The 25,819-nt window shown below is 40.7% G+C and overlaps 1 protein-coding gene across 10 annotated transcripts in view; it reads right to left on the bottom strand.

Annotated features, from left to right (window-relative positions):
• The window catches only part of MARK3 (microtubule affinity regulating kinase 3), a 117,013-nt gene that overhangs the window by 71,353 nt on the left and 19,841 nt on the right, over positions 1 to 25,819 (bottom strand). For all 10 annotated transcript variants that reach the window (XM_070775803.1, XM_070775805.1, XM_070775804.1 and 7 more), the window contains exons 2-3: positions 21,558 to 21,749; positions 2,218 to 2,271 (exon numbers count right to left, since the gene is read on the bottom strand). In XM_070775803.1, coding sequence (XP_070631904.1) covers positions 2,218 to 2,271; positions 21,558 to 21,749 — 246 coding nt within the window. The remainder of the gene's footprint in view (positions 1 to 2,217; positions 2,272 to 21,557; positions 21,750 to 25,819) is intronic.

The raw sequence follows: 25,819 nt of genomic DNA, 5'->3' as shown, positions 1-25,819 counted from the left end.
TTTTAATTTATAAGAAAAGAATATGAACACATGGTTTACAGCTTAAAACAATGCCCTAAAACTGAAAACATTACACTTCTCAGATTATTTAACTTGGATGGATCTTCCTTTTAGTATAAATCTTCTGTGAATGGTTCATACTTGTACTATGCCAAACAAATCTTAAAAGTCATACCTATTGTTCATGTGCCAAAATTAATGCTAAACATATCTGCATAATCAAGCTAACCAGACAACCTATCATGTACTGAATTGATAGTGATATAACAAACTGTAATTTGTAATAATAATAAAAAAGAAGAGTGGCAGTTAAAAACTATGACCAAAAATAATGAAAAAAGCAATCAAGCTTGAAACAAAAATTGCAATCAACTCAATACTATGACAAAATTCTTCCTAGAAAAATGCCACAATTCCAGTTATTTACAAGTACACTTGAACAATGGAAGATTTGTAACATCATTAGAATCCTCAGCAAACCTCTTTACATACTAATTTTAGTTCTGAATACCAAATTTTTATAACCCCTTACCTATTAATTAGCACCAAGTCCCTAGGTACATGAAGAAATCAAAGTTTAAGGAAAGGGATATAATTTCATCTTCAGAACAAAGGACTAGCTAGGATTTCTGGATACTTCCAGGGCCACCCTGAAAATCCTTAAGGCCCACTATGCCCTGCAGAACCACTCATTTAAATAACATTTTCAGTACAAGATAAAATCTACCTCTTTTCCCACCTCAACCTCTACCCCACCCCTCAATGATAAGATTTCAAAATCATGATGTAAATGGGAAATAACCATTGGAACTACATTAGAAATGTACATAAGGCATTATACTTAAAATACCTTATACATTGCTTTGCAATTTACAAAACTCTTTTATATGCATTATTTCATTGATATAACCCATCATGAAAAGATTAAATCTCCATTTAGTTATTTTTTATTATTTTCAATTGAAGTTTAGTTGACATACAATATTACATTTGCTTCAGGTGTACAACATAGTGATCTGACAATCAAATACATTATGAAATGATCACCATGGTAAGTCCAATTACCACCTGTCACCATATAAAATTATTATAACATTATTGACTTCGTTCCTTATGCTGTATGTTACACCCCCATGACTTGCTTACTTCGTAACTAGAAGTTTTTACCACTTAAGTCTTCCTTACCTATTTCACTCAATTCCCCTCTGGCAACCAACAGTTTTGCTCTCTGTAAGTCTATTTCTGTTTTGTCTGTTTGTTTTGTTTTGTAGATTCTACATATAAGTGAGATCATATGGTACTTGTCTTTGTCTCACTTATTTCACTTAGTGAAATTATCTCTGTTTTTAAAGATGAGAAACCCAATGTCAGAAAGTTAAGTGACTTGCTCCAGGTGAAGTTAGACATTCAGTTCAGTGACAGAGGACTTCCTGTTCTTATTTCTAGGTCTCCATACCTTCCAGCTACCACAGGCCAAGTCTAGAAATCTAATAAAGAATGCAAAAAGGCTTTGCAAAACTAAAAAGAACTAAAAGGATCTTTTTATGAAGAGTGCTAATCATTCACTGATGCACCAGTGAAATACCTATGACCAGGCCCTGCCTCAGCAAGTACATCTTCCCATGGGCCATGAGGAGCTTGAAAAGAGGCCCAGGTGATTTTAACATGAAGCACGTTGAGAACTTCTGAGCTACATCAGATGATACAAATGGCAGCAGTGTATTACAAACACATTTTCAACTATCAATTCAGGTTTACTTTTTTCCTTTCACACGAATTAATCATCACTCCTTAATTAGACATATAGTGATAGCTTAATAAAGCTAAAGTGCTGACTTGAAAAAAGATCACAGTGTTAGCTGTAAAATATGTATAACTCTGCATTACACTAATTACATGAAAATACGTTTTTCTGTTTTTTTATAATTCTATTCTAGTCAATATTTAGAAAATTCAATTTGAAAGTACAGCCTTCAGTTTGTGCTATTAAGAACATTTAAAAATCATTATCTTCAACTGGAAAGGAAGGAAAAAAATTGAACAATACTGCATTTAAACAATATTACATTAAAGTAGTAGTCATCTGAGGAAGAGGAAGCTTTACTGTGTGCTAAACACAATAAAAATAACAGTACAGGTAATTAATGCACAAATTAGATGGCAATTAGCACTGAAAATCATTTTTTAAAAAAATACCGGCTGTTGGACCAATCTTACCTTTTGTAGACTTGTTGGATTCAACTGAGTTTTGTCAATTATTTTTATTGCAACCTAGAAAAAAAATAAATTAATAAATTTTAAGGATTTTAAGAATTTGGTGTGAAAGTCACTCATTCATGACCAACTCTTTGCAACCCCATGGACTATACAGTCCACGGAATTCTCCAGGCCAGAATACTGGAGTGGGTAGCCTTTCCCTTCTCCAGGGGCTCTTCCCAACCCAGGGATCAAATCCAGGTCTCCTGCATTGCAGGCAAATTCTTTACCAGCTGAGCTACAAGGGAAGCCCAAGAACACTGGAATGGGTAGCCTATCCCTTCTCCAGCCGATCTTCCTGACCCAGGAATCTAATCAGGGTCTCCAGCATTGCAGGCGGATTCTTCACCAACTGAACTATCAGGGAAGCCCAAGAATTTGGTAATCATAGATTAACTGGTAACAGGTTTGTAAACACCCAGACACGAGACATTGTTAAAAAACAAGTACTTAAAAACAAACCTTAAAAACTTAAAACTCAACTAGTTACAATTATTTAACATTTTATAAATATTTTATAATTGACAAGAGGGGCTTCATACAAATACAGGTACAACATTTTACATTTAAATAGACAAGGGGGGGACTCTCTCTCCCACGTGCATGTGCTCTATCTCTCTCTCTCTCTTTCTCTCTCTCACTATCTCTCCCCCTCACTCTCTCTCCCCAGCTCCCCACTCACTCCTCCACTCTCTTCTCTTCAAGTCTTGGATTCTCCTGCTATCTTCTAAATAAAATAGAGCTGTAACACTGATTTGCCTAAGAGCTGTAGCACGGTTTGTCCAAGACCCAAGAGCTGTGACCACCGAGGGCTTTAATGTCCGTCGCTCCAAATCTTTGTTGTGACGAGACAAAGAACCAAGGAACATACACTAGTGTGACATCTATGGTGCCGTGACTCGGATATAACCTGGCTGAAACAACCTCTGCGTGGAAGAGGCCAAGCACAACAGGAGCCCAACTCAGCAAAGCTCCCACGCTAGAAGCGGAAGGCGAAGAAACCCAGTGCAGGGGAAGGCCCATCGTGCTGGAAACCAGGACAACGAAAACCAAACTCAGCAGAAAGCTCACACGGCCCAGTCTCAGATTCCAGAAGACCTCCAGTTAAGAAACCTTGGACCACTGGACAAAACCCCGAGAGGGATTGTCAGAAGATCCTCTGACCAATCCTGAGGAAATCTGGCACACTGATGGAAGCAGCTTTGTCTTGGATGGAAAAAGAAGAGCCGGGTCAACCAGCTACAACATGCAGTGCCAGTTCAACAAAGATATAAAACTACAGCTGATCACAGAAGATATCACACACCCTTGGACACTGCTCTAAGGACTCTGAGGATTGAGACTAGCAAGAGGGGGAGGCCCAATACCCCTCGCCATCCCAGTTCAGCACAAAGTAGCCAGAAAGACCTTGACGCCCCTATTCCCAAAGAATTGGGCCTCCCATCTCTTGAGGGGGGAATGTTAGGTAGGCAGAATAGGGAAAAGGAGTCCAAAATGGCGGTGGCTAAAAGACAAGGAAGGTCCGAGGACCAGAGTGAAGACTTCAGGCAGAACAAACAGAACAAACAGCACTCCTGGCTAAGCCCAATTTGCATAGGGCAGGCCCAGGTGGAGGAAAAAAACATATAAAAGGAGGAGCCAAAGCGCTTTCTCTCGAACTCTCTCTCCCACGGGCATGCGCGCGCTCTCTCTCTCTCTCTCTCCCCCCCTCCCCACACACTCCTCCACTCTCTTCACTTCAAGTCTTGGATTCTCCTGCTATCTTCTAAATAAAATAGAGCTGTAACACTGATTTGCCTAAGAGCTGTAGCATGGTTTGTCCAAGACCCAAGAGCTGTGACGCGCTGAGGGCTTTAATGTCCGTCGCTCCAAATCTTTGTTGTGACGAGACAAAGAACCAAGGAACATACACTAGTGTGACAGAAGGAATGATGCTAAAGCTGAAACTCCAGTACTTTGGCCACCTCATGCGAAGAGTTGACTCATTGGAAAAGACTCTGATGCTGGGAGGGATTGGGGGCAGGAGGAGAAGGGGATGACAGAGGATGAGATGGCTGGATGGCATCACTGACCCGATGGACGTGAGTCTCAGTGAACTCCGGGAGTTGATGGACAGGGAGGCCTGGCGTGCTGCGATTCATGGGGTCGCAAAGAGTCGGACACGACTGAGCGACTGATCTGATCTGATTATATAATTATCTTAAAACTTGCCAAATTATGAGGAAATTTTTCTTATATAACTTATATCAATTGATTATTTTTCTCTGGTAATTGGCCCTCAGTATTAAAAAATGTCCTCTCCAAAAAAATAAATAAATAAATAAATAGACAAGGGGGGAAAAAAACTCCCAGAAACCACACCAAAAGGGGGAGATATTATATAATGAAAATATTATTCATCATTTTTATCTAATCTGGGATCCAAATCGAATTCCAGCTGACTTATTTCAAACCCTAAAAGATTATACCATTAAAGTGCTGCACTCAATGTGCCAGCACATTTGGAAAACTCAGCAGTGGCCATGGGACTGGAAAAGGTCAGTTTTCATTCCAATCCAAAAGAAAGGCAATGCAAAGAATGTTCAAACTGTCGCACAACTGCACTCATCACACACGCTAGCAAAGTAATGCTCAAAATTGTCCAAGTGAGGCTTCAACATTATGTGAACCAAGAACTTTCAGATGTTCAAGCTGGATTTAGAAAAGGCAGAGGAACCAGAGATTAAATTGCCAACATCCGTTGGCTCATAGAAAAAACAAGAGAATTCCAGAAAAACATCTACTTCTGCTTTACTGACTACACCAAAGCCTTTGACTGTGTGGATCACAACAAACTGTGGAAAATTCTTAAAGGGATGGGAAAACCAGACCACCTTACCTGCCTCCTGAGGAACCTGTAATGCAAGTCAACAGGCAAGAGAATGAAACATGGAACAATAAACTGGTTCAAAATTGGGAAAGGATTATGCCCAGCCTATATACTGTCACCTTGCTTATTTAACTTATACGCAGAGTACACCATGCAAAATGCTGGGATGGCTCAATCACAAGGGGGAATCAAGACTGCCAGGGGAAGTATCAACAACCTCAGAAATTCAGATGATACCATTTTAATGTCAGAAAGTGAAGAGGAGCCTCTTGACGAAGAGGAGCCTCCTGAAGAAGATGAAAGAGTGAAAAATCTGGCTTAAAACTCAATATTCAAAAAGCTAAGATTATGGCATCACTTCACTGCAAATAGATGGGAAAAGTGGAAACAGTGACAGATTTTCTTTTCCTGGGATCTAAAATCACTGTGGATGGTGACTGCAGTCATGAAACTAAAAGACGCTTGCTCCTTGGAAGAAAAGCAATGACAAACCTAGACAGTACTTTAAAAAGTAGAGACATCACTTTACCAACAAAGGTCCACATAGTCAAAACTGTGGTTTTTCCGGTAGTCATGTAGGGATGTGAGAACTGGAACATAAAGAAGGCTAAGCGCCAAAGAACTGGTGCTTTCGAACTATGGTGCTGGAGAAGACTCTTGAGAGTTCCTTGAACAGCAAAGAGATCAAACCAGTCAATCCTACAGGAAATCAACCCTGAACATTCATTGGAACAACTGATGCTGAAGCTCCAATACTTTGCAGACCTGAGGCAAAGAGCTGACTCATTCAAAAAGAACCTCATATTGGGAAAGACTGAGGGCAAGATGAGAAGGGGGTGGCAGAGGAAGAGATGGTTAGATGGCATCACCAACTCTATAGACATGAAGTGAGCAAACTCCGGGTGACATGGAAGCCTGGCAAGTTGAAGTCCACGGGATCGCAAAGAGTTAAGACATGACTTAGCGACTGAACAACAACAGATATCCAAAACTAGGGGCTACAGACAGCAAGAAGGGGGGATAGGGTGACGACAGGGGACAGAAGGGGATGTAAGTGAATAGAGAGGCTGTACCAGGAACTAGGGAACATACATAATTAACCCAGCTTTACACCTGAGGTCCAGAACAACAAATGATCTCACCCCAAACTGACAAGGCTGTGTTCCTACCACGTGTCCCTCAGAACACAGATTCAAAGATTCTTTATCAACAGTTCTTGCACTTTTTGGTCCCTTTTATATTCTTAAAGATTATGCTGAACCAAATACAGGTTATATCTATCAATATTTGGGCTTCCTCGCTGGCTCAGCAGTAAAGAATCCACCTGCAATGCAGGAGCCGCAGGAGATGTGTGTTCGATCCCTGGATCAGGAAGAGTCCCTGGAGAAAGAATCAGCAATCCACTCCAGTATTCTTGCTTTGGAAATTCCACGGACAGAGGCGCCTGGTGGGCTACAGTCCATGGGGTAGCAAAGAATCAGACACAACTTAGCGACTAAACAACATCAACAGCAAAAAGACATATACTGTGTACTTGCACTTATATGAGGTTCCTAGAATATTCAAAGGCATAGATACAGAAAGCAGAACATTGGTTGCCAGGGCCTGGGGAGAAGAGGGAATGGCGAATTTAATGGATATAGTTTCAGTTTTAGAAGACGAAGAGTTCAGGAGATGAATGGTGGTGATGGCTGCACAACATTATGGATGTATGTAATATGACTGAAATACACATTTTAAAATAGTTAATACATTTTATACTATGTGCATGTTATCACAATAAAAAATGGGAGAAGTCCACTGCATGTTAATATAAATAACATTTTAATAAAATTCTCACATGTCCTCCTGTAGTCAATCGGTTACTGTATCACATGTCACACCGCTTCTGGAAAATTCTACTTTACAGTTGTGGAAAAGAATCAAAGAAGCAAATAATGTCTTAATGGTATTACCAAAACAGTTTTGATTTTGCAGACCCCCATTAAAAGGATCTCAGAACACATACAGGGGTCCACATTCCTACTTCAAGAACCCTGTACTACTCATATTAATGTTTTAAAAAACTGCTTAACATGGTTTAAAGCCTTCATCTGCCCATATATTTGATTACTTCCTAGGACTCTATTAGCCTCCTAATGAGCTAAAGAAAGGTATCCAGTGAGTCTGACCCTGGAGTGGAAGAAACCCACCACCCCTTCACCCCTGCCTGGGAGGAAAAAAATCAGAACTGGTGGAGGAGGGGAGAGTTAATGAGTGTACATGTCTGAAAAAGCAAAGTCGAAATTCTTATATTCAGAAAATTTAAGTCTTGATGGAAACTACTTGATGGAAACTAAATAAAGCAAAAGGAAATACTGGCTTCTCACGTATGCAAATGATGACCACCTTTTGCGTACCTTGGTTGACGAGAGGACTCCTATTATAGCCCCAGCATACAGCCTGTACACAGGAAGCAGTCAGTGAACGCTTACTGCAGTGACCCGAGGCCTTGAACACTCGCATCAGTAACCACAGACACATCAGAGATGGAGACAGAACAGTGAAGAACAGGGTTTCTGATGTTTTAGCAAACATCAGTGTGGTTTTAAAATTACATTATTTCAAAGTCAAGGGACTTCCTCAACAGTCTAGTGGTCCACTGCAGGCGACATGGGTTCAATTCCTGGTCGGGGAAATAACATCCCACATGGCCATGCGGTGTGGCCAAAAAACCCCCACAAACTTTACTCTCATAAGTAATTTTATGTGGTATACTTGGATCTGCCCATTCCCAAAGAAACCCCTTTGATAACACTGTTCTGGCCACAATCCTGCTTTCTTTCTTCCTCTCATATCCAAATCCACCATAAATGCTGTCTTTCCAGTTCAATTTCTATTCTCCTCAGAGGCCCCTTGTTCACTCATTTCTTCTGCTCAGTATCCACCTTCTAGAGATTCCATTCTGATTCTGTTAGTACACATATTCACTTTCAAGTACTGCTGTTCAAATGGGAGAAGGAAATGGCAACCCACTCCACGGAGAATCCCAGGGACAGAGCAGCCTGGTGGGCTGCCGTCTATGGCGTCGCACAGAGTCAGACACAACTGAAGTGACTTAGCAGCAGCAGCTGTTCAAATAGTATCTAAAGCAAGATCAGTTCAAAACATGTTGCATTCAGCTAAATCTCACTGTGGACGAGAGGCTTTATCAAAAGCAAGAGTCCTCATTTAACACAATGCGTGTATGTGTGGCAATGAAAGCTGAAGGGGAAGCTCCTAATCCCTTCTTCCTTCCAGCTCCCTGCTGGGATGACTCAACTACCAAAATAACCCAGGGCCAGAGCTGGAGCCAGGAGAAGAGCTCCGACCTCGAGGCAACTGTGGGGCATCACTAGCTGCCTGAGAAAGACAGAGACCTGACAGACCACTCAGCCACGCCCAAGGTTGTAGAGGGTGTGTGTGTATGGGGGTGCTCTCAAGTGAGCTCACACCTGCACAACAAATGCCACGGGGGTTCACTAGGCAAGGAAACAGAAGTGTCCCTGCCACTGTGTAAAGTTCCGGGAAATTCCATTTGTTCCCCCTGATGCCTAAAGCAAAGTGGAAAATTACAAAATAGGAATAAAAGAGAGCTCACATGTAAGAAAGGCTTCCCTCAACATTCCTCAAATCAAGAGTCCAACAAACCTGCGGCAAACACCCAATGGAGAAAAATCTTTATCTTCCAGTTCCTGTCAATTAACTACTGGTCAAAAGACCCTTATATCCTGCTCCTGGCGGGTGTTAAAGCATTACAGCTTTTACAGAAGAGCAGGGGCAAGAAAGACTACCAAGTCCTATAGAAGTACACAGTGATCCAGAAGAATGGCATATTGGTCAGCTCAGGCTGTCACAGCAAAAATACCAGAGACAGGGTGGTTTAAAGAGCAGAAATGTATTTTCTCACGGTTTGGGAAGCTGGGCGTCAGGGATCGGGGCACCAGCACAGGCAGCTCCTCGTGGCGAGCAGACGCTCAGCTTCTCACCGTGTCCTTATGAGGTGGAAAAAGCAAGCAAGCTCTCTGGTGTCTCCTATATGCACACTAATCCTATCAGATCGGGTGCCTACCCTTATGACCTAATTTAGCCTAAATATTTCCACAAAGGCTCTATCTCCAAATAAGCTTTTACATCTGAATTCTGGGGGACACAATTCAGTCCACAGCAATGGAGAACAAGCCTACCAACTTCAAATTAAACCTAACAATGCAAAGCAAGATGAGTGCCTGTCACGAGCACAAGGCAGAGTCACAGAGGCACACAAGTTAATGAACGCTGTGCGGCTCCATGATTTTAAGAGGAGAACACACAGAATAACCTGCGGTGTTTTAGAAGTCATTATAGTGGTTATCTCAGGGGGAGGAAAGTGAAGTGATTAGAAGGAGCTAGAAGGGAGGACTTCTGGGGTTTAAGTCATGGCGTATTTTTGCTCTGGGTCATGGTTTTGCAAATACTTATATTTTTTTCTCAATGTGTGCACTATATTTCAATATGGAGTTAATTTTTTTAAAGTCAGTGATGACTTTTAAAAACTACAGTCCAAAAGTCAATAGCTAATGATGCCTAAAATTCAAAAATAAGAAAAAAACCTAAAGAACAGTTTAAAAGGCTGAAAGTGCAATTTATAGATTCAATGCAATCCCTATCAAGCTACCAACAGTATTCTTAACAGAGCTAGAACAAATAATTTCACAATTTGTATGGAAATACAAAAAACCTCGAATAGCCAAAGCGATCTTGAGAAAGAAAAATGGAACTGGAGGAATCAACCTACCTGACTTCAGGCTCTACTACAAAGCCACAGTTATTAAGACAGTATGGTACTGGCACAAAGACAGAAATATAGATCAATGGAACAAAATAGAAAGCCCAGAGATAAATCCACGCACATATGGACACCTTATCTTTGACAAAGGAGGCAAGAATATACAATGGATTAAAGACAATCTCTTTAACAAGTGGTGCTGGGAAATCTGGTCAACCACTTGTAAAAGAATGAAACTAGAACACTTTCTAACACCATATACAAAAATAAACTCAAAATGGATTAAAGATCTCAACGTAAGACCAGAAACTATAAAACTCCTAGAGGAGAACATAGGCAAAACACTCTCTGACATACATCACAGCAGGATCCTCTATGACCCACCTCCCAGAATATTGGAAATAAAAGCAAAAATAAACAAATGGGACGTAATTAAACTTAAAAGCTTCTGCACATCAAAGGAAACTATTAGCAAGGTGAAAAGACAGCCTTCAGAATGGGAGAAAATAATAGCAAATGAAGCAACCGACAAACAACTAATCTCAAAAATATACAAGCAACTCCTCCAGCTCAACTCCAGAAAAATAAATGACCCAATCAAAAATGGGCCAAAGATCTAAATAGACATTTCTCCAAAGAAGACATACAGATGGCTAACAAACACATGAAAAGATGCTCAACATCACTCATTATCAGAGAAATGCAAATCAAAACCACTATGAGATACCATTTCACACCAGTCAGAATGGCTGCGATCCAAAAGTCTACAAATAATAAATGCTGGAGAGGGTGTGGAGAAAAGGGAACCCTCTTACGCTGTTGGTGGGAACGCAAACTAGTACAGCCACTATGGAGAACAGTGTGGAGATTCCTTAAAAAACTGGAAATAGAACTGCCTTATGAGCCAGCAATCCCACTGCTGGGCATACACACTGAGGAAACCAGAAGGGAAAGAGACACATGTACCCCAATGTTCATCGCAGCACAGTTTATAATAGCCAGGACATGGAAGCAACCTAGATGTCCATCAGCAGATGAATGGATAAGAAAGCTGTGGTACATATACACAATGGAGTATTACTCAGCCATTAAAAAGAATACATTTGAATCAGTTCTAATGAGGTGGATGAAACTGGAGCCTATTATACAGAGTGAAGTAAGCCAGAAGGACAAACACCAATACAGTATACTAACGCATATATATGGAATTTAGAAAGATGGTAACGATAACCCTGTATACGAGACAGCAAAAGAGACACTGATGTATAGAACAGGCTTATGGACTCTGTGGGAGAGGGAGAGGGTGGGAAGATTTGGGAGAATGGCATTGAAACATGTGAAATGTCATGTACGAAACGAGATGCCAGTCCAGGTTCAATGCACGATGCTGGATGCTTGGGACTAGTGCACTGGGACGACCCAGAGGGATGGTATGGGGAGGGAGGAGGGAGGAGGGTTCAGGATGGATTTTCTTTTTAAATTAATAGTAGAAAATAAGGAAAAAAAAATAATAATAAAAGGCTGAAAGTGATTAGGAAACTGGGGTGGGGCCAGGGAACACTTAAAAAAACCAGCATCGATTCTTTAAACTGTGTAATAGATCATTAACTTGAATAAAAATAACTAAAGGGCTTCCCTGATAGCTCAGTTGGTAAAGAACCCACCTGCAATGCAGGAGACTCTCGTTTGATTAAGAAGCTCTTTCGTACCCATAGTGAGTACTTTCAGTTAAAGATGGCACACTAATCATGTGCGTTCGCTCTTCTCCCATCTGACAGTCCCATTAAACAATAAAGATTAAATGACCAAAAAAAAAAAAAAATGGCAAAGAGAATGGGAGAGGTAGCACCAGCGAACAAGAGATCTGAAACAATTTCTGGGAGACAAAAATCAGAGGTACACACAACAGGGCACACACAAGCCTAGAGTATGCTCAAGGAAGGATACAACCCAGGAAAAACTTCACTGACCACAGAAAACAATTCAATGCTGTGTACATGAAGGTCCGAGTGAAAGGCCAACTTTCATCCAAGCCACTGTGGAGCTAAGCCAGCCAACTCCACACACCTCATGTAAAGAGCTCTCAGGGTGCTTCTGATTCCTCCGCTCTTGAAAATGTTTTCAAGACACCTGAGTTCAGTTCAGTTCAGTCGCTCAGTCGTGTCCAACTCTTTGCGACCCCATTGAACTGCAGCACTCCAGGCCTCCCTGTCCATCACCAACTCCCAGAGTTTACTCAAACTCGTCCATGGAGTCGATGATGCGATCCAACCATCTCATCCTCTGTCGCCCCCTTCTCCTGCCTTCAATCTTTCCCAAAGCCTACAATCTTTCCTAATATTCCTTCCCATGTATCTGCTGTCACAAGAAAACATCGGTAACAATTAAGCCTCCTCCTATTTCAAAAAAAAGACAGCTGATTCACATTACTCATGGTAATTCCATTCTATAAATTCACTGTGAACACGGAATTGGTGGATACTGAACCACTGTTTCTAGAAGAGGTTCCTGTGAGCCCCTGGTCATAACATTTTCATCAACTGACCAATACATAACCTTGTTTTATGTTTCTGCTTAAGGACATCTCATTTACTATACGTTATTGATTTATTAACACTGACTAGCACTATCTACGGAGAAGGCAATGGCATCCCACTCCAGTACTCTTGCCTGGAAAATCCCATGGGCAGAGGAGCCTGGAAGGCTGCAGTCCATGGGGTCGCTAAGAGTCGGACAGGACTGAGCGACTTCACTTTCACTTTTCACTTTCATGCATTGGAGAAGGAAAAGGCAACCCACTCCAGCGTTCTTGCCTGGAGAATCCCAGGGACGGGGGAGCCTGGTGGGAAGCCGTCTATGGGGTCGCACAGAGTCAGACATGACTGAAGTGACTTAGCAGCAGCAGCAGCACTATCCAACCTCATGCCTGAATGAAGCTTATCTCACAAATATATTTTCTCTATAAGGCGCTCACAGCCTTTGCCCTTAGAAACACTGGCTAGTTACCTCAGCCCTACAGTTGGGGGTCATTTTAAATAGCAAAATCACTATCAAAATGCACCAAAAAATGTGGAAAATATGGACTAAATAACCACAAAACAGGCATCTGTTAATAGTATGAAAGCTGAAAGAATGCCAAGTGTTACCTTGTTGGACCTCAGCAGAGCAAACACACATAAAGCAATTCAAACTTCTCACTGCTCTGTGCATGGCCAAAACAGACTGCAAATGCACTGCTGGTATTGATTTCTGGATTGTAAACAAATTTTGGAGAGTATGTAAATTTGCAAATCTGGAATTTGTGAATAATGAGATTGACTAGTGGGTCTATTCTGAAGATGGACAGTGGTGATGGTTGCAAACAACATAAACGCACTTAATGCCACTGAGCTGCATACTTAAAAATGGCTAAAATAGTAAATTTTATGTTATGTATATTTTATCACAATAAAAAAGTGTTACAATTATGTAATTAAGTGCTTTTTAATTTGTAGAAAGTAGGTTTATGTCATGTTCGTTTCTTTCTCTGCACACTAACTGTAAATAGTCGCTCAGTCGTGTCTGACTCTTTGCGACCCCATGAATCGCAGCACACCAGGCCTCCCTGTTCATCACCAACTCCCGGAGTTCACTCAGACTCACGTCCATCGAGTCAGTGATGCCATCCAGCCATCTCATCCTCTGTCATCCCCTTCTCCTCCTGCCCCCGATCCCTCCCAGCATCAGAGTCTTTTCCAATGAGTCAACTCTTCACATGAGGTGGCCGAAGTACTGGAGTTTCAGCTTTAGCATCATTCCTTCCAAAGAAATCCCAGGGCTGATCTCCTTCAGAATGGACTGGTTGGATCTCCTTATAGTCCAAGGGACTCTCAAGAGTCTTCTCAGTTCAAAAGCATCAATTCTTCGGCGCTCGGCTTTCTTCACAGTCCAACTCTCATATCCATACATGACCACAGGAAAAACCATAGCCTTGACTAGACGAAACTTTGTTGGCAAAGTAATGTCTCTGCTTTTCAATATGCTATCTAGGTTGGTCATAACTTTCCTTCCAAGGAGTAAGCGTCTTTTAATTTCATGGCTACAGTCACCACCTGCAGTGATTTTGGAGCCCCCAAAAATAAAGTCTGACACTGTTTCCACTGTTTCCCCATCTATTTCCCATGAAATGATGGGACCAGATGCCATGATCTTGGTTTTCTGAATGTTGAGCTTTAAGCCAACTTTTTCACTCTCTACTTTCACTTTCTTCAAGAAGCTTTTGAGTTCCTCTTCACTTTCTGCCATAAGGGTGGTGTCATCTGCATATCTGACTGAGCTTATTTATATTTCTCCCGGCAATCTTGATTCCAGCTTGTGTTTCTTCCAGCCCAGCGTTTCTCATGATGCACTCTGCATATAAGTTAAATAAGCAGGGAGACAATATACAGCCTTGATGTTCTCCTTTCCCTATTTGGAACCAGTCTGTTGTTCCATGTCCATTCTAACTGTTGCTTCCTGACGTGCATACAAGTTTCTCAAGAGGCAGATCAGGTGGCCTTTTCAGTTATATGTTATTAAACTACTAAGGCTATCTTTTACCATTCTGCTGGCTTACTTCCAAATCTGCTACTATTATTTCCAATAAAAGCAAACTGTTCAAAATATTCTTTTTGTGTGTCAACAGTTGTTTTGAAGAAAACATTCTATTAATCACTGCCCAAATCCCAGCAATGACTACTTACTGAGTTTTAACAGAGCAGCAAAGGGCAATACCTGGAACCACCTGAGAGAGATAATGAGGTCTTCTTTTCTTCGTTCGCTACTTATCTGAGTGGGGCCAGATTTTCTTCATACACTTCAACCAGAATCACATACCAAAATTGTCTGAATGCAGAGCAGACTTAAAATACAGCTACCTTCTATTAAAAGAGATATTAAAGTGAATTGCACTTTTAAAAATTTAAACAATGTCATTCTTTTTTGTAATTTGTTTTGGAAAATAAGTCATTTTTCATAAAAATATGTTATTTATATTAACAAGTAAAAGGTCTATTATTTTTAATAAATTAATACATATTTTAAGTTTCTTAGTGCTAACTTCTAAAACAGTAAACAGCAATAGATGTAACTCATATAAACAAAAGCTTGTTTTGAGTCCTCAATTTAAAAAGTTTAATGGAATTGTGAGATTAAAAAAATCGAAAACTACTGTTCAAATCAATGAAACTGCATATAACCACTGAAACCTACAATTTATGATTATGCAGCATTGGGGAAAACTGTTAAGGATAAAATTCTGAAGGGAAAAAACCAGCATACAAAATCAGGGCCAAAAGTATGCTGAAAAATATATATAGGATATGATATACCAAAATAATGGTATTATGCATATTTTGATTGGGGGAATTTTTTTCCTTTCTGGTCTCCAAACTTTCTGTAAAGCTGTTAACACAGTCTTGACACACACAAAATGTTGTAAACTAAAATCTCAAGAAGTTTAGCACATTCAAAGATGAAAAGCTGAGGTTTTATCATTCTTACAACCAACAACTAATGCTAATTGAGTACTCAGAGGCCGAGGACAAATGAGGTTCGAGACTGAAATCTGTTTTCCTCCCGCTCCCCTCTGGCCTCTCCTCTACCGCAGGACACGGACTGCCAGTGAACGTGGGCAGCCACAAAAGCGCAGAGCAGGCTGCGAGGACAACGGCAGGCACGCACTTCAGGGGCCTTCTGAAGGAGACAGGGTGCAGGCTTGAAAGGGCTCTGGACCCGGAGCTTCCAGGTGGCAGGAGCTGCTGGGCTAATTCCCAAGTCAAAAGTCTGCATAAAGAATGCTGCTGCTCCTCAGCCCAACCAATGACTACCGATTCCAGAAGTTAAAGAGGCTCTGGACTCCAAGTCAACAAGCCAGGAGAGGGCAGGAGTGAGGCATGAGAGGAAAAGGGGGGGATTAAGTGTCAGACTGCCACTGAGGAGGGGTGGGACCACGGAGCTTCCCAAGCAGAACAGAGGATTCTTAATCTAGAGAACAGAAGGGTCCCAGAGAAGAGATGGCAGAGATACCTGGGTCCTCCAATAAAAGCACTGGACAACTCCCAAATGAAAGTGGTCAAACATATTCTATGCACGCAAACCCAGCTTCCGATCAGCTTCTTAGGGTTCCACCTAAGACAGACAGACAACCAAGACTTACCAGATTCCAAATGAAGTCTCTAAGGAAGACACCAAGAAAGAATCCCAGCGACAAGAGAAATAATGTAGGGAACAAGAACAACAAAAAGAATCATGCTTTTTACTATCCTCAGGGAGTTAACAGAAGAAACAGCACTGATACCAGAACTGGACGCTATAAAGACAAATAATCAGAGAACAAGAAAGAACCGGGGGGAGGAGGACACCCACAGGAGCATACACACATTTAAGAGAAAGACTGGAAGATACAGACATGTCCCAGAAAGCAGAACAGAGAGAAAACAAAACAAAAACCCAGAAACTAAAAAATCAAGCCTCTTGAGAATTCACTGGTGGTCCAATGGTTAGGCCTCAGCACTTTCACTCCCAGGACCCAGGTTCAATCCCTGGTCACAGAACTAAGATCCTACAAGCCGTATGGCACAATCAAAAATCATATAAAAGGCCCTTTGCAAGGCTTCCAATCTCTGATTAATTGGAACTCCAAGGAATTCCCTGGTAGTCCAGTGGTTAGGAATCCACACTTTCACTGCAGGGGGCACTGGTTCAACCCCAAGTCAGGGAACTAAAGACCCCATGGACTGCAGTATGCCAGGGTCCCCTGTCCTTCACCATCTCCCAGACTTGCTCAAACTCATGTCCATTGAGTTGGCAATGCCATCCAACCATCTCATCCTCTGCTGTCCCCTTCTCCTCCTGTCTTCAATCTTTTCCCAGCATCAGGGTCTTTTCTAATGAGTCAGCTCTTTGCATCAGGTGGCCAAAGTATTGGAGCTTCAGCTTCAGTCTTTCCAGAGAATATTCAGGACTGATTTCCTTTAGGATTGACTGGTTTGATGTCTCTTAACATACCATATAATAACTCTTTATCTTCTACTGACTGAATGAATTAAGTCTCTGAATTACCAAAATCACCTCCTGAAGCACTCTGGGTTTTCTTTAGAGGTCTTAGTACCTCAATAGGAAAGACACATCCTATTCCCATAAAAGGGCAAGAGAATGCTGATGGAAAAACTTTCGTTTTCAATGGGCTGACTGGAGAACAGTACCAAGTGATAAAAATACAATAACTATAGTTTTTAGGTTTCTTTTAATCTATTGGGAATATTATAATAAACCTGTAATAAAATATATACTATAATAAACCTATAATAAAATCAACTGTCTAAAAAAACTTCAGTTTTTTATCATAGGACCCAGCAATCCCACTCCTGGATTAATTATCCTAAAGAAATTAAAATTTATGCTCACATAAAGACCTGTACAGGGCCTTCTTTGGTGGGCTAGTGGTTAAGACTCCACCACATTCCCAATGCAGGGTGCAGATTCAATCCCTGGTGGAGAACTAAGATCCCTTATGCCACATGGTGTGCCCCCCACCCAAAAAAAATGGAATATAATAAAAATTCATCTGATAGACTAAATGGCGAGAAGAGCAAGGAAATTCTTATAAGAATAATCATCAGGGAACTTTAACCTACTTCAAAAAATCAAAATGTACAATCAAAAGCTGCAGTAATAAAAACACCATGACTGGGCATAAAACTAAATAAATTAAATCAGAGAGACAAAAGGGAATTTAACAATCGGGGGAAAGAACCAATGATCCAGGGAAAGCAGTAATGCATGTAGGGGGAAAAAGTTAAGACTCTACACCTCATACTAATCCTCCAAAATACACAGTAAGTCAATTAAACATTCAAATGCCAGTCACAGCAGTATTTAAAGAAAAAAACAGAATCATTTTTACAATCTGGGAAAAAAAGTAAACTGTTCTCACCAAGACATGAAACCCAGACAGATCGGACCGATGTCTAAAAACACATAAAAGGTTTAAATCACTAAGAGGAAAAGAGAAAAGAGACACAGATAAAGGATATACAGCAGGAAGCTTATTTTAAAAAGAAAATATAAATGACACAAATATATGAAAATATCATCAATGTAAGCAGCTATCAAAAAAGCAATCTTTTTAAAAAAATATCATTTTTTTGTTTATTCGATAGACAAAAATTATCTACAGTGTTAGCAAGGGTGTAGAAAAATAGGCACTCTCATTCATTTTGGTAGGCTAATAAAGCAGTACAACATTCTCTCAAAACCAATTTAGCAGTACCTAGTACTCTTGCCTGGAAAATCCCATGGACGGAGGAGCCTGGTGGGCTGCAGTCCATGGGGTCGCTAAGAGTCAGACACGACTGAGCGACTTCACTTTCACTTTTCATTTTCATGCACTGGAGACGGAAATGGCAACCCACTCCAGTGTTCTTGCCTGGAGAATCCCAGGGACGGGGGAGCCTGGTGGGAAGCCGTCTATGGGGTCGCACAGAGTCCGGACACGACTGAAGCGATGCAGCATCAGCAACATTACGGTATTAAAATACAGAAACATCACTTTGCTAACAAAAGGTCCATATAGTTAAAGCTATGATTTTTCCAGTAGTCATGTACAGATGTGACAGCTGGACCATAAAGGCTGCATGCCAAAGAATTGATGCTTCTGAACTGTGGTGTTGGAGAAGACTCTTGAGAGTCCCTTGGACTGTAAGGAGATCAAATCAATCACTCCTAAAGGAAATCAACCCTGAATATTCATTGGAAGGACTGACGGTGATGGTGAAGTTTCAATACTTTGGCCACTTGATGCCAAGAGCTGACTCACTGGAAAAGACCCTGATGCTGTCAAAGATTGAAGGCAAAAGGAGAAGGGGGTGGCAGAGGATGAGATGGTTAGACAGCATCACTAATTCAATGGACATGAATTTGAGCAAACTCTGCGAGTTAGTGGAGGACAGAGAAGCCTGGTGTGCTGCATTCCGTGGGGTCGCAGAGTCAGACACAACTTATCGCCTGAACAGCAACAAACTACAGTCTCACATTCCCTCTGAACCAGGACTTCCAGACATCTAGGAATTTATCCTACAGAAACACTCTTAATAAAGGACAGAAAGTTATGTTTAAGGATATTCAGTGCAGATGTTTGTAATAGCAAAAAAATCAGAAACCACCCAATGCCCATCAATATAGGTAAACTATGGTGCCAGCACACACTAGAAGGCAACGCCCCTAAAGAGAGTATGTCAGGTCCAGAAGCACTGAAATCCAGACGTGATGAAGACGTGACTGAGCACTTGGTAAGAAAAACCACCATTATGTCCTTTCTTGTTAAAATAAACAAAAATTACTGTGTCTATAAAGAACTGTGGTAATGTATACCAAACTGCTGAAAGTGATCCTCTGAGAAGAGAGAAAGTTTAAGGAATTTTATTTTCTACATAATGAGTTTCTATAATGTTTATATTTTACATGATTCTGGGTAAGACCTACAATAGGGGGGGAAAAAAGTAAAATCAATTTTTTCAGACCTCAAAAAAAAAAGTGTTTTAAGTTAGCCACTATATAGTCAAATTCAAGCATTTCTGGAGAGAACACACTAGATGTAAACATGGCAAGTCTCACTCCAGCACAAGTAAGTTATGTAAAAGGCGAGAGGGTCTATCTGTCTCACTCCTCTTTTAACCCACCATCTCTATCTATATAAGGAAACTGGCCAAGTAACCACCTGAAACTGGTTGGGGGAAATAAACTCAGAGGTTCTGTTCCTTATTTCAAAAAGTTTGGATCTAGGGCAGCAAAGAAAGCTCCACTAACTCATGCTATTTACTGATTCCAAAAGCAGTCCCGGCATCTCTATGGAGTCTTAACTAGGGAACTGCCACTAAAATTGAGATGAAACGTGAGGAGGCAAATTTTTAGTTACAGTCTTTACTTAAGACTCCAGTTAGAATAGACCAATGATGCACAATCTTCTTCAGGTCCCAGAACACAGAGGAAGTTAGAATATTTGTAGGGCAAACTGTAGCAAACCCAGGGTGGGTCTCACTCCAGCAGGCCCTTGCACAGTGGACTGCAGGCCTCAGCACATCTTAACACTGCCTTGGCACACATACCAGGAGGCTCCATTACATGGGAATTATTTCTTTACAGTTTCCTTCAAAAGTAGCATTAAGTTCATCCAATAAATATTTATCAAGTACAGGGGGAGAATGGACACATGGCCGAGCCCCTTCGCTCTTCACCTGAAACTATCACAGCACTATGTTAATCGGCTATATCCCAATATAAAACAAAGTTTTTTAAAAAATTTATTAAGTACTTTAATAAGGCTTCCCTGGTGGCTCAGTGGTAAAGAATCCATCTGTCAACACAGGTGATGTGGGTTCAATCCCTGGTCTGGGAAGATTCCCTGGAGAAGGAAAAAGCAATCCACTCCAGAAAATCCACTGCCTGGAAAATCCCATGGACAGAGGAGCCCGGGAGTTACAGTCCATGGAGTCAAAAAAGAGTCAGACACAACTTATCGACTAAACAACGAGCACCTAGTATGTGCCAAATATGGCTAAGTGCTGATATCTTCCCCATAGATTAGAGTGGAAAGACAGATAAATAAGCAATTTGCAATATAATTGTAATTATAATAGTAAAACATACTATTTATTTAACTGTAATGGTAAAAATGCTAGCTAGGGAAAAAGTACCGTGATTTTTAACATGAGTGCCGTGCCTGGGGAAAGGGAGTCTGTTAATCACTACTTTCCCCAAGAAGTGACTCCAACACAAAAGGATGAAGTGTATTTTAGGCAAGAAACAGCAGGTAACAAAGATCCAAGAAACTATGTAAAAAAAAGCAGAACAGAGACTTTCCTGGTGGTCCAGTGGTTAAGAATCCACGGTTCAGTGCAGAGGTCACAAGTTTGATCCCTGGTTGGGAAACCAAGACCCCACGTGCTGCAGAGCGACTCAGCCTGTGCGCCACAACTAGAGAAAAGCCTGCACACCAGCAAATGGCCCGTGTGTCTCAATGAAGACCCAGCGCAGCCAAAAACCAAACACACCAGAACAGTTCTGTGCTGCACAAAAAGAATGTGAGGAGGGAGTTAATTAAGGAGCAGTTTTAATGGAAGTGTTTTTTATAAACATGGAATGTGGTTGAGCAGAAAGCAAATATGACAAAAATTAGGAAAGCATGTGCCTTTCTATATAATAACCTATCGAACATAAGCTATGAGATAAATGTTTGGGGAGATGAAGAAGCTTCTTGATAAATCTATAAAAACAGTCAACACGATTTTTGCAAGTACCATGAGCTTATAATGAAGTTAAAACATTTTTACTGTGGTGGTACATATTTACCACTGAAAAAGAACGCTATCTCTTTATAAAGGCAAAATCATTCAAACACTCAATATGTAATCTTTACAACAGAGAAAGAAATGAGAAAGTAAATGAAAAGTAAAGAAATGAGAAAGTAAAACAACTCCCAGGATAATTAATATATAAGCTTCCTATTCTTAAAAAAGGTTTAACTAGCTTACAGAAAGCCCAAATATATACATTGTGTTCCTCTTTGTCTCACATGGAAATAAACAGGAAAGTGTATTAACAGAAACCCAAGTATAATTCGTTACTTACCTCTCTGCCTGTAAGGATGTGTCTTGCCAACTTCACTTTTGCAAAATTCCCCTTGCCGATAGTTTTTAACAGCCTGTAGTTTCCAATGTGAGGCTGTTCATCTGCACAGGAAGCTATAGAGTTTCTACACCGTGCTCCAGAGCGCCCAGAGCGAGAGGTAACTTCTTGCCGCCCATCTCCATGTGACGTGTGCTGCAGTAAAATAGACAACAAAGGGCAGGGAATGAGGAACCCACAGTAGTTGACAAGGTTTAAGAGTCTCCAGTTGAAGAAACAAAACATCTCTGCTTTAATTTAATCCCACTACATATGGCACTTTATGGGGACTTGCCCATGTGATATAAACTCATGAGGAAAATAAAATGCTGAGAAGAGAAATACCAGTCTTGAACTTCAACTGGGTGTTCAGATAGATGAAGATTATTTTCTGTAATGTGGCTATACCATAAAATAGGAGAAAGAAGACTGCCTTACAGTCATAAAGAACTTAACTTTCCCACATGCTATTAAATACACCAGCACATATTATAGTCAACACACCTTATGATATAGGTAGAACAGGTAACATCACCATTAACCAGATGAGGATACCTTGAGATTTATTCACCACCAAATCACTAGTGAGAAATTCAAAAAGAATATGGATTCCCAACTTCTTTCTAAACTATGCTGCTAACAATGATTTTTAAGACAGTGTGTGCCAGACTCTAAAGCCCTTGATAAACATCTGTTGAACAGATGAATACAGTATTCAACATACTCCAAAAACGTAAAACAAATCATAAACACCTCTAACCACATTAAACAGAAAGGTGCTCGAGTTACAAAGTGCCTGATGAGGACAGCGCTGCATGCGTGAGCAACCAGCTGCCTAGCGCTTCCTCTCTCCATACCTCACTGCCTACCTCTCCTGAGCGCTAACTGCTTCCTCTCCTCTCGGGACACTGTCAAGCACCTTCATCCCTTTCTCCTCTTGTCCAGGAAAACACCCCTTGTTCTTCATGTTCACTCTCTACCTGTAGGTCAAACAAGCCTGATTCTAGGTGATAAACATAAGAAACTACACTTTGTAACACATTCTTATCAAGGAAAAATGGAAAAAAAAAAAAAAAAACCAATTAGTATTTTACAGTGAGAGCTTAAGAATTTGTGCCATCAACCTCTGAATTCCTCAAAAGATATCCTTTTCAGAATGTCCACATTAATTTCCATCTACATTTTTATATTCCTCTAAGTAAATCTCTGTCATTCCTGTACCAAGTTTTGAGATAGGTTTTCTTCTATTTTAAGTTAAAAAGACTTTTACAAACTGGTTACAAATCTAAACAACTTTATTCCTGTAGCAAAAAGATTCTAATTTTCAAATGAGAATTTTGGGAAAATAGCCCATTACAAATGAGGGATAGCAAGGAGAGATAAGGCCTTCAGTGAACAATGTAAAGAAGTAGTGGAAAACAACAGAATGGGAAAGACTAGAGTTCTCTTCAAGAAAACTGGAGATATCAAGAGAACATTTCATGCAAGGATGGGCACAATAAAGGACAGAATGGCAAGGACCTAACAGAAGCAGGAGACTTAGAAGAGGTAGCAAAAATACACAGAACTGTACAAAAAAGGTCTTAATGACCAGGATAACCACGATGGTGTGATCACTCACCTAGAGCCAGACATCCTGGAGTGTGACGTTAAATGGGCCTTAGGAAGCATTACGACAAACAAAGCTAGTGGAGGTGATGGAATTCTAGCCGAGCTACGGAAAGATCCTCAAAGATGATGCTGTTAAAGTGCTGCACTCAATATGTTGGCAAATTTGAAAAACTCAGCAGTGGCCACAGGACTGGAAAAGGTCAGTTTTCATTCCAATCCCAAAGAAGGGCAGTGCCAAAGAATGTACACTGTGTACAACTGCACTCATCTCACACGCTAGCAAGGTAATGCTCAAAACCCTTCAAGCTAGGCTTCAACAGTACGTAAACCGAGACATCCCAGGTGTACAAGCTGGTTTTAGAAAAGGCAGAGGAACCGGAGATCAAATGCCAGCATCTGCTGAATCATAGAAAAAGCAAGAGAATCCCAGAAAAACGCCTATTATGCTTCATTGACTAGGCTAAAGCTTCTGACTGTGTGAATCACAATAAACTGTGGAAAGTTCTTAAAGAGCTGGGAATATTACCTGCCTCCTGAGAAAGCTATCTGTACGCAGATCAAGAAGCAACAGCTATTTAAAACCTTACATGGAACAACTGACTGGTTCAAAATTGGGAAAGGAATACGACAAGGAGTATGTCAAGGCTATATATTGTCACCCTGCTTATTTAACTTATATGCAGAGTACATCATGCAAAATGCCAGGATGGATGAATCACAAGTTGGAATCAAGATTGCAGGGAGAAACAACAACCTCAGATATGCAGATGATATCACTCTAATGGCAGAAAGCGAAGAGGAACTAAAGAGCCTCTTTATGAGGGTGAAAGAGGAGTGAAAAAGATGGTTTAAAACTCAACATTCAAAAAACAAAGATCACGGCATCCAGTCATTTTATGGCAAACAGAAGGGGAAAAAGTGGAAGCAGTAACAGATTTTCTTTCCTGGGCTCCAAAAATCACCACAGATGGTGACTGCAACCATGAAATTAAAAGACGTCTGCTTCTTGGAAGGAAAGCTATGACAAACCTAGACGGCATATTAAAAAGCAGAGACATCACTTTGCTGACAAAGGTCCATCTAGTCAAAGCTATGGTTTTTTTTTTTAGAAGGAAATCAACCGTGAATATTCATTGGAGGGACCTGATGCTTAAGCTCCAATGCTTTGGCCACCTGATGTGAAGAGCCGACTCATTAGTAAAAAAGACCCTGATTCTGGGAAAGACTGAGAGCAGAAGAAGGGGGCAGGAGAGGATGAGATGGTTGGATGGCATCACCGATTGAAAGGACACAAGTTTAAAGAAAACTCTGGGATATGGTGAAGGACAGGAAAGCCTGGCATGCTGCAGTCCAAACAGCAACAAAGTACTGTTTTAAAATAATTTTGGTAAACGTGTTTCATATATGCTTATTTCCAAACTAGACATGTTTCCTAAAAACAAGGACAGTAATTTACTATCCCTTGTATCTTAGAATAGTAGACATATATAACAGGTACTTAATGAACACTGCAAAGTGAAAAGTGTTAGTTGCTCAGTCGTGCCCAACTCTCTGGGACTCCATGGAAAGCAGCCCACAAGGCTTCTCTGTCCATGGGATTTCCCAGGCAAGGATAAGAGAGAGGTTTGCCATCTCCTTCTCCAGGGATCTTCCTGATCCAGGGATCAAACCTGGGTCTCCTGCACTGCAGGCAGATTCTTTACCAACTGAGCCACAGGGAAGCCTTAATAAATATTGGAACGACTAAATAAATGACATCAAAACACTAATCACTGTAGCATTCAGATGGTTAAATTACAAGAAATTTTTATTTCCCAAATTTCTTTCTTCTATTCAAATATTTATTGAATGATAATGTATAATAGATTTTATATAATTATGAGCTAGGCACTGTTCTGAGTGTCAGAAACCCAGCAGAACATAAAACAAAGTCCCTGTAACCATGAGGTGTATGTCAAGCGGTTTTGCTATTTATACAATGAAAACACAGTTATTAAAATTAAACTACTATTTAAAATTTTGGTTATAAAAGCTTTTTAAATGCAAACATAGACTTTTAATTTATATGTTCATAAATTCAACCCTTCATGTATTAATTAGTTTACAGAAAATTAGTTTTCTGGAGTGTGGCACAGTTAAGTAGACAAAATATTAACTTTTGCACAAATCAACTGTCTTCTACTACATGTAAAATAGAAATATTAGAAGAACGTTAAAATTCATAGCAGAGAAGGCGATGGCACCCCACTCCAGTACTCTTGCCTGGAAAATCCCATGGATGGAGGAGCCTGGTGAGCTGCAGTCCATGGGGTCGCGAAGAGTCAGACACAACTGAGCAACTTCACTTTCACTTTTCACTTTCACGCATTGGAGAAGGAAATGGCAACCTACTCCAGTGTTCTTGCCTGGAGAATCCCAGGGACGGGGGAGCCTGGTAGGCTGCCGTCTATGGGGTCGCACAGAGTCGGACACGACTGAAGTGACTTAGCTTAGCTTAAAATTCATAGGCATGAAGTTTATACCTTTGCTTACTCTCCAATCTATTTATCATAAAAAAATAACTCCTGAGACTTCTCAGGCGGTCCAGTGGTTAAGACACTGCGCTTCCATGGCAG

This window comes from Bos indicus, chromosome 21 (assembly GCF_029378745.1).
Source record: "Bos indicus isolate NIAB-ARS_2022 breed Sahiwal x Tharparkar chromosome 21, NIAB-ARS_B.indTharparkar_mat_pri_1.0, whole genome shotgun sequence".
In the NCBI taxonomy this organism is placed as follows: Eukaryota; Metazoa; Chordata; class Mammalia; order Artiodactyla; family Bovidae; genus Bos; species Bos indicus.
This window is presented reverse-complemented; position numbering and strand designations above follow the sequence as displayed.